This window comes from Oncorhynchus mykiss, chromosome 22 (genome assembly GCF_013265735.2).
Source record: "Oncorhynchus mykiss isolate Arlee chromosome 22, USDA_OmykA_1.1, whole genome shotgun sequence".
Lineage (NCBI taxonomy): Eukaryota > Metazoa > Chordata > Actinopteri > Salmoniformes > Salmonidae > Oncorhynchus > Oncorhynchus mykiss.
The window spans coordinates 26,530,756-26,543,267 of NC_048586.1; the positions used below are offsets into that span (position 1 = coordinate 26,530,756).

Consider the following 12,512-nt stretch of genomic DNA (forward strand, 5'->3'; position numbering starts at 1 on the left):
ATTGTTCTTATTTTCCTCAATTAAGTTGGAAAAATAGGATGATCGAGCAGCAGTAAGGGCTCTTCGATACTGCATGGTACTGTCTTTCCAAGCTAGTCGGAAGACTTCCAGTTTGGTGTGGCGCCATGATCCAAAACCACCATAAAAAAGCCAGACTACAGTTTGCAACTGCACATGGGGACAAAGATCATACATTTTGGAGAAATGTCCTCTGGTCTGATGAAACAAAAATACAACTGTTTGGCCATAATGACCATCACTATGTTTGGAGGAAATAGGGGGAGGCTTGTAAGCCGAAGATGTGGCAGCATCATGTTGTGGGGGTGCTTTGCTGCAGGAGTGACTGGTGTACTTCACAAAATAGATGGCATCATGAGGGAGGGTAAATGATGACCCACTGGGAATGTGATGAAAGAAATAAAAGCTCAAATAAATCACTCTCTACTATTATTCGGAAATGTCACATTCTTAAAATAAAGTGGTGATCCTAACTGACCTAAAACAGGGATTTTTTGCTAGGATTAAATGTCAGGAATTGTGAAAACTGAGTTTAAATGTATTTGGAAAATTTCCGACTTCAACTGTAGAAATACGTGCATACCTTTCCAAATCATGTCCAATCAAATTAATTTACCACAGGTGGACTTCAATCAAGTTGTAGAAACATCTCAATGATGATTAATGGAAACAGGAGGCACCTGAGCTCAATTTTGAATCTCATATTAAAGGGTCTGAATACTTACATATAAGGTATTTAACTTTTTTTTAAATAAATTTGCAAACATAAAAAAATAAAAATTATTTTGTCATTATAGGGTATTGTGTGTAGATTGCTGATGAAATGTTTTTATTTAATCATTTTTTATAATCAGGCTGTAACGTAACACAATTTGGAAAAAGTCAAGGGGTTTGAATACTTTCCAAAGGCACTGTAGGTGCACGCACGCACACACACATAATTAGACAGAATAAAGGGTTTTCTCCTGAATAAATTGATAGGTTATAGCATGGCTATTCCATTGCCACTTAAATCAGCATTCAATCAAGCCTTTGTGGAAGGAGATGCCGCCCCAAAGTCTTACCATGAATCAAGATAATCAGGAAAAACTAAAGCCAATCACTGGGAGATACATGGACAATTGGAGACAGAGGTGTGTGTCCTGTAAGAGGTGATACATTTAGCCAGAGTGATATATTGATTGCCTTCTCTCGCTTTTGTGCGGTCCACTGTATTCCTCATTATACTCCAAGCAATGACACTGGAGATTGAAACAAAATAAATGTCGCTAATGAAGGACCATCTGATACCTAGTCTTCGAGTTTAGAATGTGGAAATTTGACCAGTAATATGGTTTCTGGGACAGTGTGGGGTAAACACTTTTCTATTCCCCTTCAAAAAACTATTACTTACAATACAGTAGGGTGGTCATTATTGAGTTATTTCATAACCAGAGTAAAGGGAGCAATTTCTTTCCATAAAAATGGATACTGCGATGACCACATTCATTTAAATTATTGCTTATGAACAATTGATTATTAAACAAGCCCCAGAAGAGGTGTCATTCATGTATATGGTTCATGGTAGCCTGTCTGTCATCGTGTCTCTTCTCCATGTCTATAACTTCAACAGGAGATAATGTGCTGCCATGAACACGATTTTCCTTTTCTGTGATGATTCAGCAATAGCTGCTGAGCCACATACACGGCTTCTCATTATTCGCAATACTCATTACCTCTTCATCGATCGCCTCTCCCAATTTAGTGCTTGAGGTAAATCATTGTCCCTTCAAAACGTACAATAAGCATCTTGGGCCACCCGTGCGCATTAAGCCAGCCTTTGATTTACTAGTGCTGAATGTTAAATCAATATTGTGGAGGATATTGTGACTTCTGAGACTCCCCGGTCAGACTGATCAGACCCATGTAATTAGTGGCATCTGGGAAATCAAGAAAGAGACTGAGTCTGTCTGTCAGGGGGGAGAGAAGACAGTCGTGTGGCTACACATTTTCAAACATGTAATGAACAACTTTCTCTACTGTAATGACTGAATGTAATGCATTAGTGGTGAGAGCGGGTGGGAGCCTGCCTGGGAGGATGTTCATATTGGGTTTTGGACCGCCTTATGTAACCAACAGGATCAATCTGTCTCTGAGTGGATTCTGACAGACTTGGTCAGGTACTGAAGGAGGTATAGATGCACTTAGAGCTTACCCACCTGCATCTGATGCTAAAGCTTTTACCTAAAGCCCCCTAGAGAACCAGGCACTCCATTTAGCTTCGTCCTCCTGCTAAATGCACAGGCACTTACCGCCTCAAATAGCTGCGAAAGCGATTCTCAGTGAGAGCAAAAATACAACAAATAATGCAAATTTTACACCCACTGCACACATTCTCCTAAAACGATCCAATGACTAATACAAACAGTCCATTGATGCAGGGAGAGAGGTTTCTCAATCGCGTGGTAAAGACTCATACATAGGAACCCTTTAAGAGAAAAGGGAGAGTTCAAAACATCACATGTGAATGAGGAAAAACACAGAAATAGCACTGTTAGGAAACATGAGGTAGCTGAACGTGATCGTCTTATATAAGAGAAAGAAAAGGCTCCAACCGAAACAAGACAAAAGCCAATGCACATGAAACAATGATGTCTTCAGTGCCAGACCAAACACTATCTTTTTGAGGGCAAAATGCAATCAACCACCAACAGCAGACCAGCTGCAGAGCAGTCAGAACAGGAGTATTTATATCTGCAATAAAGCCCCTTTGTGGGGAAAACATTCTGATTGGCTGGGCCTGGCTCACAAGTGGGTGGGCCGATGCGCTCACAGGCCCATCCCATGGCTGCACACCAGCCCAGTGATGGGAAATCCATAGATTAGGGCCTAATGAGTTTATTTTAATTGACTGATTTCCTGATGTAACTCAGTAAAATCCTTGAAATTGCTGCATGTTGCATTCATATTTTTGTTCATTATAATATTCTAAGTGTGATCCCCTGCACTGGCTCTGTGGTTGACTGCTCTGCGCTGAATCTTGTTATAGATACCCAGCCTTCCCACTGAGCTCTGTGGGTTCTGCCATTTCCCCACCCTCACCAGTAATTGCCAGGTATTTTTAGGTTTGCCAGCGTAGGGTCATTAAAACAAATGGAGGGAGATAGCACAGAAAGAGATCTCCCTAGGCTCCCCAGAGGTAAGTGGGGAGAGGTTTGTCGAGGTCACACACTACTCTATTTTTTCAATTAGGAACCCCGGGATTGATAAGGCTTTTATCAAAGAGGGAGGGTGGCAAGGCTGGATCACCGACACTGTTATACTGTTGAAGTAAAATCAGGGACAAAAGAGAGAAGTTTGAGGCTTGCTTCAGGACCGAGATGGTTATCTACTGTATCAGGATGGAGAAGCTCATGTTGGGTAGTGCCTTGTACATGCCAGACACCTATTTTAGCCATTTTATAAGCCAAACAAATTGCAATTGGTTTAAAGAAAAAGTGCACGTTTATTCTTGACCTGATATTTTTATACTATATATTTCAAATGAAATGTTCATTAGGATCAGAAAAATTAACTAAATCTCCTTCATCATGTTACATATTACATATTGAAATAATGAATATGTTACATATTGCAATAAATACTTAATTTATAATTCCATGATTAGTAACAAAAATACATTATTGACTTCATTTCACGGTATCGAGTCTTTAGCTACGGTACCTCTCACAACGCCAAGGAGACTATGAAGAATCTCTCTGGGCAACTGACTGACAACTCCACATGTCCCTAGTTCACTGCTACATTAAAAAGCGTTCCTCCATTTCATGACGACAGACATTGTAGAGAAGAGAGTTTGCCTTTGTTTTTTTTTTTATCACCAAGTCCAATACCAGCCCTGTCTGTTGGTTTAGCTTTAAGCTGCTGTAGACAAGGTTGAGTCAAGTCAGGAAGCCCCAGAAAGGTGGTAGAGAGTCAGGAAGCTGAACATCATGACAACCAGCACCAGACCAATCAGGACCTGCTGGACCCACAGACACTGGTCCAGCTTCTGCTCCAGCCTGGCGTTACACACCATCACACGCATCAGCTGCAGAGGAGAGCATTTGATTTCATCTTATTAATTTATTCACTTTTCAGTCTCCCATATCAATTTGACACTACTAAAATGTTTCAGAAAACTACACAATTCACCATAATTATAACCCCAATGGCTCTAATTGTGTAAAAAAAAGATTATACAAAGAAAGTAAATCAAGTTCAAGTACAGAAAATACATTGGTTAATATGCAGTGCCTATAGAAAGTCTACACTCCACTTTGTGTGTGTGTGTGTGTATATATATACATCTCTGTATATTGTATACTGTATATTTAGTGTGTGTGAGATTATATATATATATATATATATATATATATATATATATATATATATATATATATATATATATAATCTCACACACACTAAATATACAGTGCCTTGCGAAAGTATTCGGCCCCCTTGAACTTTGCGACCTTTTGCCACATTTCAGGCTTTAAACATAAAGATATAAAACTGTATTTTTTTGTGAAGAATCAACAACAAGTGGGACACAATCATGAAGTGGAATGACATTTATTGGATATTTCAAACTTTTTTAACAAATCAAAAACTGAAAAATTGGGCGTGCAAAATTATTCAGCCCTTTTACTTTCAGTGCAGCAAACTCTCAAGCGACTTACAGCTGTAATCGCAGCAAAAGGTGGCGCTACAAAGTATTAACTTAAGGGGCACGCCCAATTTTTCAGTTTTTGATTTGTTAAAAAAGTTTGAAATATCCAATAAATGTCGTTCCACTTCATGATTGTCCCACTTGTTGTTGATTCTTCACAAAAAAATACAGTTTTATATCTTTATGTTTGAAGCCTGAAATGTGGCAAAAGGTCGCAAAGTTCAAGGGGGCCGAATACTTTCGCAAGGCACTGTATATATTTTAGATTATATTGTGTTACAAAGTGAAATTAAAATGGATGTAATTGTCATTTTTTGTCAACTATCTACACAAAATATTCTATAATTTTAAAGATGAATGAAATATAAAAAACAAAAATACCTTGATTAGATAAGATCCCCCCCCCCCCCCCCCTGAAATGCTGACCACACCACTCGCGTTACGTGCGTGAGCGTTTCAAAATAAATGTACACATACATGTTATTCAATCATTTCATCCAAACTGCTCGCAAGTGTCTGCATAACCAGGAATTAAAATAGAACTCCAAGTCCCACCTCTCCCATCTCCTCATTTGTTTTTAGGAGCATATACCCACGTGGGTGATTGAAAGATGAAGTGAAGTCCAGTTGTTGGTGGTAATGCACCTTAAAGTTGGTTGCCAACTGCCATATAAAGTCCAAAAGAGAAGAAGCCTTAAGGGAGGAGAGATTACTAGAAACAAACTCAGTTTACCCTTTTATCTGTGGATTAATTGTCGGAGTAGAAGACCTTGTGCATTTCAGGTAAAATAACAACCCAATGTTTATATCCCAGAACAAATTAGCTACCAACAGCAAGCCAGCTAGTTAAATTGCCATGAATGTTTAATGTGTTTCGACCAGTCCCCAAATTAATATAGTTGGTTCAGAGTTTGTTTTTATATTTCAACCTGCGTCTCCTGATTGTGTCTGGTGTGGATGGACAAAATCAACATGTGTGCGATTTAGTCCGTATGTGCTTCATTACACGTTAGAAACACCTTTGGCAGCGATAACAGCTGTAAGTCTCCTGGGGTAAGTGGATTAATAACTTTTAACACCTGTATTGTGCAATATTTCCCCATTATTATTTTCAAAATTCTTCAAGCTCTGTCAAGGTGTTGGGGACCATGGCTAGACATCCATTTTCAATTCTTGGCATATATTTAACAGATTTAAGTAAAAACTGTAACTTGGCCACTCACAAACATTCACTGTGTAGATTTTGCCTTCTGATATGGGTTATTGTCCTGCTGGAAGGTGAATTCCTCTCCCAGTGGTGTAAAGCAGACTGAAGCAGGTTTTCCTCTAGGACTTTGCCTGTGCTTAGCTCCATCCCGTTTCTTTTCATCCTGAAAAGCTCCCCAGTCCTTAATGATTACAAGCACACCCATAACATGATGGAGCCACCGCCATGCTTGAAAATAAGGAGGCAGTTACTCAGTGACGTGTTGGATTTGCCCCAAACATACAGCTTTGCATTTATGCCAAAAAGTTTATTCCTTTGCCGTGTTTTTTTGCAGTATTACTTTAGTGTCTTGTTGCATGTTTTGGAATATATATTCTATATATTTGTATTCTTCTTTTCACTGTCATTTAGGTTATTATTGTGGAGTCTACACAATAATGATACATCCTCAGTTCTACCATCACAGCCATTGAACTTTGTAGCTGTTTTAAAGTCACCAATGGCCTCATGTTAAACCTCTGGGGTAGGGGGCAGTATTTTGACACCCGGATGAAAAGCCTGCCCAAAGTAAACTGCCTGTTACAGAAGCTAGTATATGCATATAATTGGTAGATTTAGATAGAAAACACTAAAGTTTCTAAAACTGTTAAAATTATGTCTGTGAGTATAACATAACTGATATGGCAGGCGAAACCCCGAGGACAAACCATCCCCCCAAAAAAGAATTTCAGCTTACACTATTTTCAATGGCTAGTACTATAATTATAAGCCCAAGTCCTCCCAAATTGCAGTTCCTAGGGCTTCCAATATATGTCAACAGTCTTTAGAAAGAATTACAAGAATTACAATTACAAGAATTTGGAAAAATGACCAAGAAATTGTAGTTTTTCTAGGTGGCTCCCATTTTGGCTGTAGTGTTTCCAAGCGCGAGGAGGAAAGCGCTTGGAATATTCTTCTTTATCTCCGGTAATGAACATACTATTCTCCGTCTTAAATTGTATTGTTTATTTACGTATTAGGATACCTAAGGTTTGATTGTAAACGTTGTTTGACTTGTTTGGAAAAGTATTAGTAACGTTTGGGATTCATTTTGGATGCATTTTGTGGATGGGAAACTGAGTGGATTATTGACTGCGCCAACTAAACTGAGTTTTTATGGATATAAAGAAGGACATTATCGAACAAAAGGATCATTTGTGATGTAACTGGGACCTTTTGGAGTGCCAACAGAGGAAGAGGCAAGGTAAGGCATTTTTTATATCGCTATTTCTGACTTTCGAGTCGCACCTGCCTGGTTGAAATATGATTTTGATGTGTTTGTATGTGGGGTGCTGTCCTCAGATAATTGCATGGTTTGCTTTCGCCATAAAGCCTTTTTGAAATCTGACACGGCGGCTGGATTAACAAAAAGTTAAGCTTTATTTTGATGTATAACATATATTTTCAAGAATGTTAAATATTTGAATTTAGTATTTTTGAATTTCGCACTCTGAAATTTCACTGGATGCTGGCCAGGTGGGACGCCACCGTCCCACATACCCGTAAGAAGTTAACATCCCTGAGCAGTTTCATTCCTGTCCTGCAGCTCAGTTCAGTTTGATGTTAAGCCAAATTTTACTTCTGAACTAATTTATGGAGGGTGAATACTTATGCAACAACTATATTTTACTTATTACATTTTATTACTTGTCACTTTGACATTACGGAGTATTTTGTGAAGATCAATTCCCCCCCCCCCCCTTTTTTTTTTACAATTAAATCCATTTCAATCGCACTTTGTAATGCAACAAAATGTGAAAAAAGTTCAAGGGGGTGTAGATTTTCTATAGGCACTGTATAGGTTAATAAGTTATTGTGGGATGAGGTGTATATTCCAATCAGAGTTCACCGTTGTGTGCAGGTCTGGGTGGCCATTGGCTCCTCCTTCCACAGGGTTGTCACATCCACTCGGATAGCTCAGAATGGGCTTAGTGCTCTCCAGGACGTGACATCGTAATCTACAGGAAGGACAGGACACAGTCATGTCAGAAAGGGCCGGGTAGAGGGGATTATCAGCCTGCTAGGTCACTGACATTCACTAGCCATGCTGAGGCAATCTGTGATGTACAATGCAAGACCACAATGGGTTAAGTCAATCAAAGTTATCTTGAGGTCATTATAGATTTTGATAGTGGCATATCAAATGACTACCTGCCCCTTGAATGAACTGGTAATAAAAACGTATAAAAAGGTATTCACATATTCCCATTCCTGTCCATGATGAGATATTGATGGTGGTGTACCTGTGATCCATGATCTTGGTTTTGGGCACGTCCTTCCAGAACTGAGCGAGCTCTGGTGATCCAGCACCAGCGTTCTGCTCCATTTCAGCAGCCATGACCAAGAAGCGGTCCTGCAGAGACGCCTGGTAGCCTGCACAAACACATCCAGGGCACTCGTTCTCTCATTGAACTCTGAATTATATTTAATCTCTGCATATTGTTCAGTTTATGTATCTAGAGTCCTACATATGGATGGGATCACCCCACTGCTGTCAGCATCAAAGTCTCAGATATAGAAGTGAAAGAGCTGACTCATTTACAGATACAGTGAGGGTTCTTATCCACTAGAACTAAGTGAACAAGATGGAAGCGATAGATGGCGGTTCTCAAACATGTAATTAATGAGTTTCAAAGTTAAAACCCAGAGAGAGAGAAGAAAACCCTCAAACTTTGGAATAGTGCCAGAATTCAAATCTTCAAAAAACCCATGTCTAGTACATCAGAGGCCATGATTGACATGTCCATGCTTGAACGCCTCGGAACTTCTTATCAGCCAAGTCCCTGCATCCCAACTCAATGTTGGTCTCAAGTGATTGAGGTAAAAACATTGACCTTAGAGGTTTTAGCCTTCCAGGAGAGTACTGAGAGTGTCTCAATAAAGTTTATTCACCCTCTGTTAGATTTCTGAAGTCTCGGTTTAGGGGAAGATAAGAGATTATTATTTTATCACTCTTAAAATATGTATGTCGGGCAAAAGAAAGCTGCACTCTGTCAGCACTTCCCAAAATGAATAGACTGGACCTTTTGATTATTCTGAAGTTTCTGCAGGAGCATTTGGAAACATTCAAAGGACGAAGTAGGTAAGAGGAGGAGAGACAGTGCAGAGAGATAAAATCAGTACTCTACCGCCATGTAAAGACACCACTATATCCACAGACGCGCCCGGTTCACAGCTGCTGTTGCTGGGCTTCACTCTGTACTTCTCAGGTGCTGTGGTTCGTACCTGTAGAGGGACACACACACTCACGTCAGCTTGGAGACTGACAACAACATTGTGTATTTTGTGCAAATGCACACCACTGTGTATCAGACAAACACACACACACACACACACACACACACACACCTTGAAGGCCACTTGATTCTTGGACACATTATCGAGGATGATAAGACACTTCCTCTCTGACTCTTTGGTGCCAAAACTCAGCTCCTCTGCTGGACTGGAAGAAAGAGAAAAGATGTCACATTTTACAGGAGAAACAGCATATGAAGAGAAGGTTGCTATGACTGAATTTGTGTCTAACTAAATAAATTAATGTATTTTTCTTTAAGCCATTGGCCACATTGGCTATCTGGGTGTTCAAAACAAGCCAATACATCTGTTAAAAGTGGATAGCAACAGCAGCTTGCTTTACAGCGTGCTGTTGCTGTTCCTCTCTGTGATATCTTAGCTTTAACAATCTTTTTGACTAAGCTTCGTGAGCTTAGATGAAGATGTTGCTTCCTGAGAGTGATTTTAGTATGATTACCCAGGGACGTGTAACTTCCGTTAGCTTCTGTTAGTTTCTGTTGTTACAAATTTACTAAACATCTGCTGTACCACCATCTACCTCAATATTATTAGCTAACACATGGCAGATTATGTCCATCTGTGAGTAAACAAAAAGCCTGGTATCCTACAGAGATGCTGAAACTGACGTGTGTGTGCCATTTCGCAGAATTATATTCTTCTCTCAACATATGGAGAGCCTTGATTGACGTCAACATGTTCTTTAGCATATTTTTAAAGGGGGTTCTTTCCAGAGAAATAGCTCTTGACTATGTTCCTCTGGGCCAAACGCTCAGTCTCTGATGTGCTGTGTCTCCTCCTGACCCATATGGAGCTGTCTGTCAGGCTCTTGGGTACTAGGCTGCCTCTAGCCTGGCTGGACCCATTTATGGGGAACATGGAGAATTACACCACATTATTATCCAGGTTTAGGGTGAAAACAGCTGTGATCTGGCATCAAAGCTGTGAAATCCAGAGCAGCAGTGCAAAAAATCCATGGCCTGAGAAATTAGCTACAAGGTGCTCTGATTCGCTCTTCAACACTCAGCACACCCCATTCACTCAGCGCACCCCATTCACTCAGCGCCCCCCCCCCCCCCCCCCAAGACTGCTTAAACAGGCTCAGGTTTAAGGGATTATTTTGTAATTGGATAATTCAGCCTGTGGAATCCTGATGGCCTGCTACAGTACCTACTGAAAACTCAGTGAAATGGCAAACAGGATTCAAATCCCTGTCTAGCGCATATAATCAAATCAAATGTAATTTGTCACATGCGCCGAATACAACAGGTGTAGACCTTACCCTGAAATGCTTACTTACAAGCCCTTAAACAACAATGCAGTTAAGAAAAAGATTTACTAAATAAACTAAAGTTAAAAAAAAAAAAAAGAGTAAGAATAAAATAACAAGGCTATATACAGGGGGTACCGGAACTGAGTCAATGTGTGTGGGTACAGGTTAGTCGAGGTAATTGAGGTAATACGTACACGTAGGTAAGGGTAAAGTGACCATACATAGATAGATAATAAACAGCAAGTAGCAGCAGTGTAAAAAAAATGCTAACAGTCCAGGTAGCCATTTGATTAGCTGTTCAGCTGTCTTATAGTTTGTGGGTAGAAGCTGTCAACTTCTTATGGCTGCAGGGGCAGTATTGAGTAGCTTGGATGAAAGGTTCCCAGAGTAAACGGCCTGCTCCTCAGTCCCAGTTGCTAATATATGCATATTATTATTATTAATATTGGATAGAAAGCACTCTGACGTTTCTAAAACTGTTTGAATGATGTCTGTGAGTATAATAGAACTCATTTGGCAGGCAAAAACCTGAGAAGAAATCCAAACAGGAAGTGGGAAATCTGAGGTTGGTTGATTTTCAACCCAGCCTCTATTGAATACACAGTGGGATATTGGTTATGTTGCACTTCCTAAGGCTTCCACTAGATGTCAACCATCTTTAGAAACTTGTTTGAGGATTCTACTGTGAGGTGGGGGCTCATAAGGGCTGATTGAGCCAGGTGTCTGGCAGATTGCCACAGGCTCTGAGGCGCGGTCACGTGAGAGTTAGCTCTATTTCCATTGCTATTCTACAGACATAGGAATTCCCTGGTTGGAACATTGACGTTTTATGTTAAAAACATCCTAAAGATTGATTCCATACATCGTTTGACATGTTTCTACGGACAGTAACGGAACTGTTTGACATTTTGTCTGCAACTAGGGAACGCGCTTCATGACTTTGGATTTGTTTACCAAACGTGCTAACAAAAATAGCTCTTTGGACATAAATGATGGACATTATCGAACTAAATCAAACATTTAATGTGGAACTGGGATTCCTGGGAGTGCATTCTGATGAAGATCATCAAAGGTAAGTGAATATTTATAATGCTATTTCTGACTTCTGTTGACTATCCAATATGGCGATATCTTTTTGGCTGCTTTGTTGTTTGAAAGCTGTACTCAGATTATTGCATGGTTTGCGTTTTCCGTAAAGTTTTTTTGAAATCTGACACAGCGGTTGCATTAACTTCTTATGGCTGCAGGGGCACTATTGAGTAGCTTGGATGAAAGGTGCAATGAGGTGCCCAGAGTAAATGGCCTGCTCCTCAGTCTCAGTTGCTAATATATGCATATTATTATTAGTATTGGATAGAAAGCACTCTGATGTTTCTAAAACTGTTTGAATGATGTCTGTGAGTATAACAGAACTCATATGGCAGGCAAAAACCTGAGAAGAAATCCAAACAGGAAGTGAGAAATCTGAGGTTGGTGGATTTTCGAACCAGGCCCTATTGAATTCACATTGGGATATGAATGAAGTTGCACTTCCTACGGCTTCCACTAGATGTCAACCGTCTTTAGAAACTTGAATGAGGATTCTACTGCGTTGTGGGACTGAATAAGAGCTGAATGAGTCAGCTTACTGGCAGAGAGCCATTTCCTGGTCACGCGCATTCCACATGATATTGACTTGTGTTCCTCCTCAAGACACAAAGGAATTCTCCGGTTGGAACTTTATTGAAGATTTATAATAAAAACATCCTAATGATTGATTCTATACTTAGTTTGAAATGTTTCTTCGACCTGGAAGGATTTCACTCAAAATCTCACGATACATGGCCCCATTCATTCTTTCCTTTACACGGATCAGTCGTCCTGGTCCCTTTGCAGAAAGACAGCCCCAAAGCATGATGTTTCCACCCCCATGCTTCACAGTAGGTATGGTGTTCTTTGGATGCAACTCAGCATTCTTTGTCCTCCAAACACGACGAGTTGAGTTTTTACCAAAA

The 12,512-nt window shown here is 40.0% G+C and overlaps 1 protein-coding gene across 1 annotated transcript in view; it reads right to left on the reverse strand.

Moving 5' to 3' along the window:
- Positions 1-3,478: 3,478 nt before the first annotated feature.
- LOC110501651 (motile sperm domain-containing protein 2) overlaps positions 3,479-12,512 on the reverse strand; it is a 33,262-nt gene continuing 24,228 nt past the window's right edge. Inside the window, exons 11-15 of the mRNA XM_021579356.2 lie at positions 9,303-9,396; positions 9,083-9,179; positions 8,198-8,327; positions 7,804-7,912; positions 3,479-4,087 (exon numbers count right to left, since the gene is read on the reverse strand). Coding sequence (XP_021435031.2) covers positions 3,944-4,087; positions 7,804-7,912; positions 8,198-8,327; positions 9,083-9,179; positions 9,303-9,396 — 574 coding nt within the window. The 3' untranslated portion in view covers positions 3,479-3,943. The remainder of the gene's footprint in view (positions 4,088-7,803; positions 7,913-8,197; positions 8,328-9,082; positions 9,180-9,302; positions 9,397-12,512) is intronic.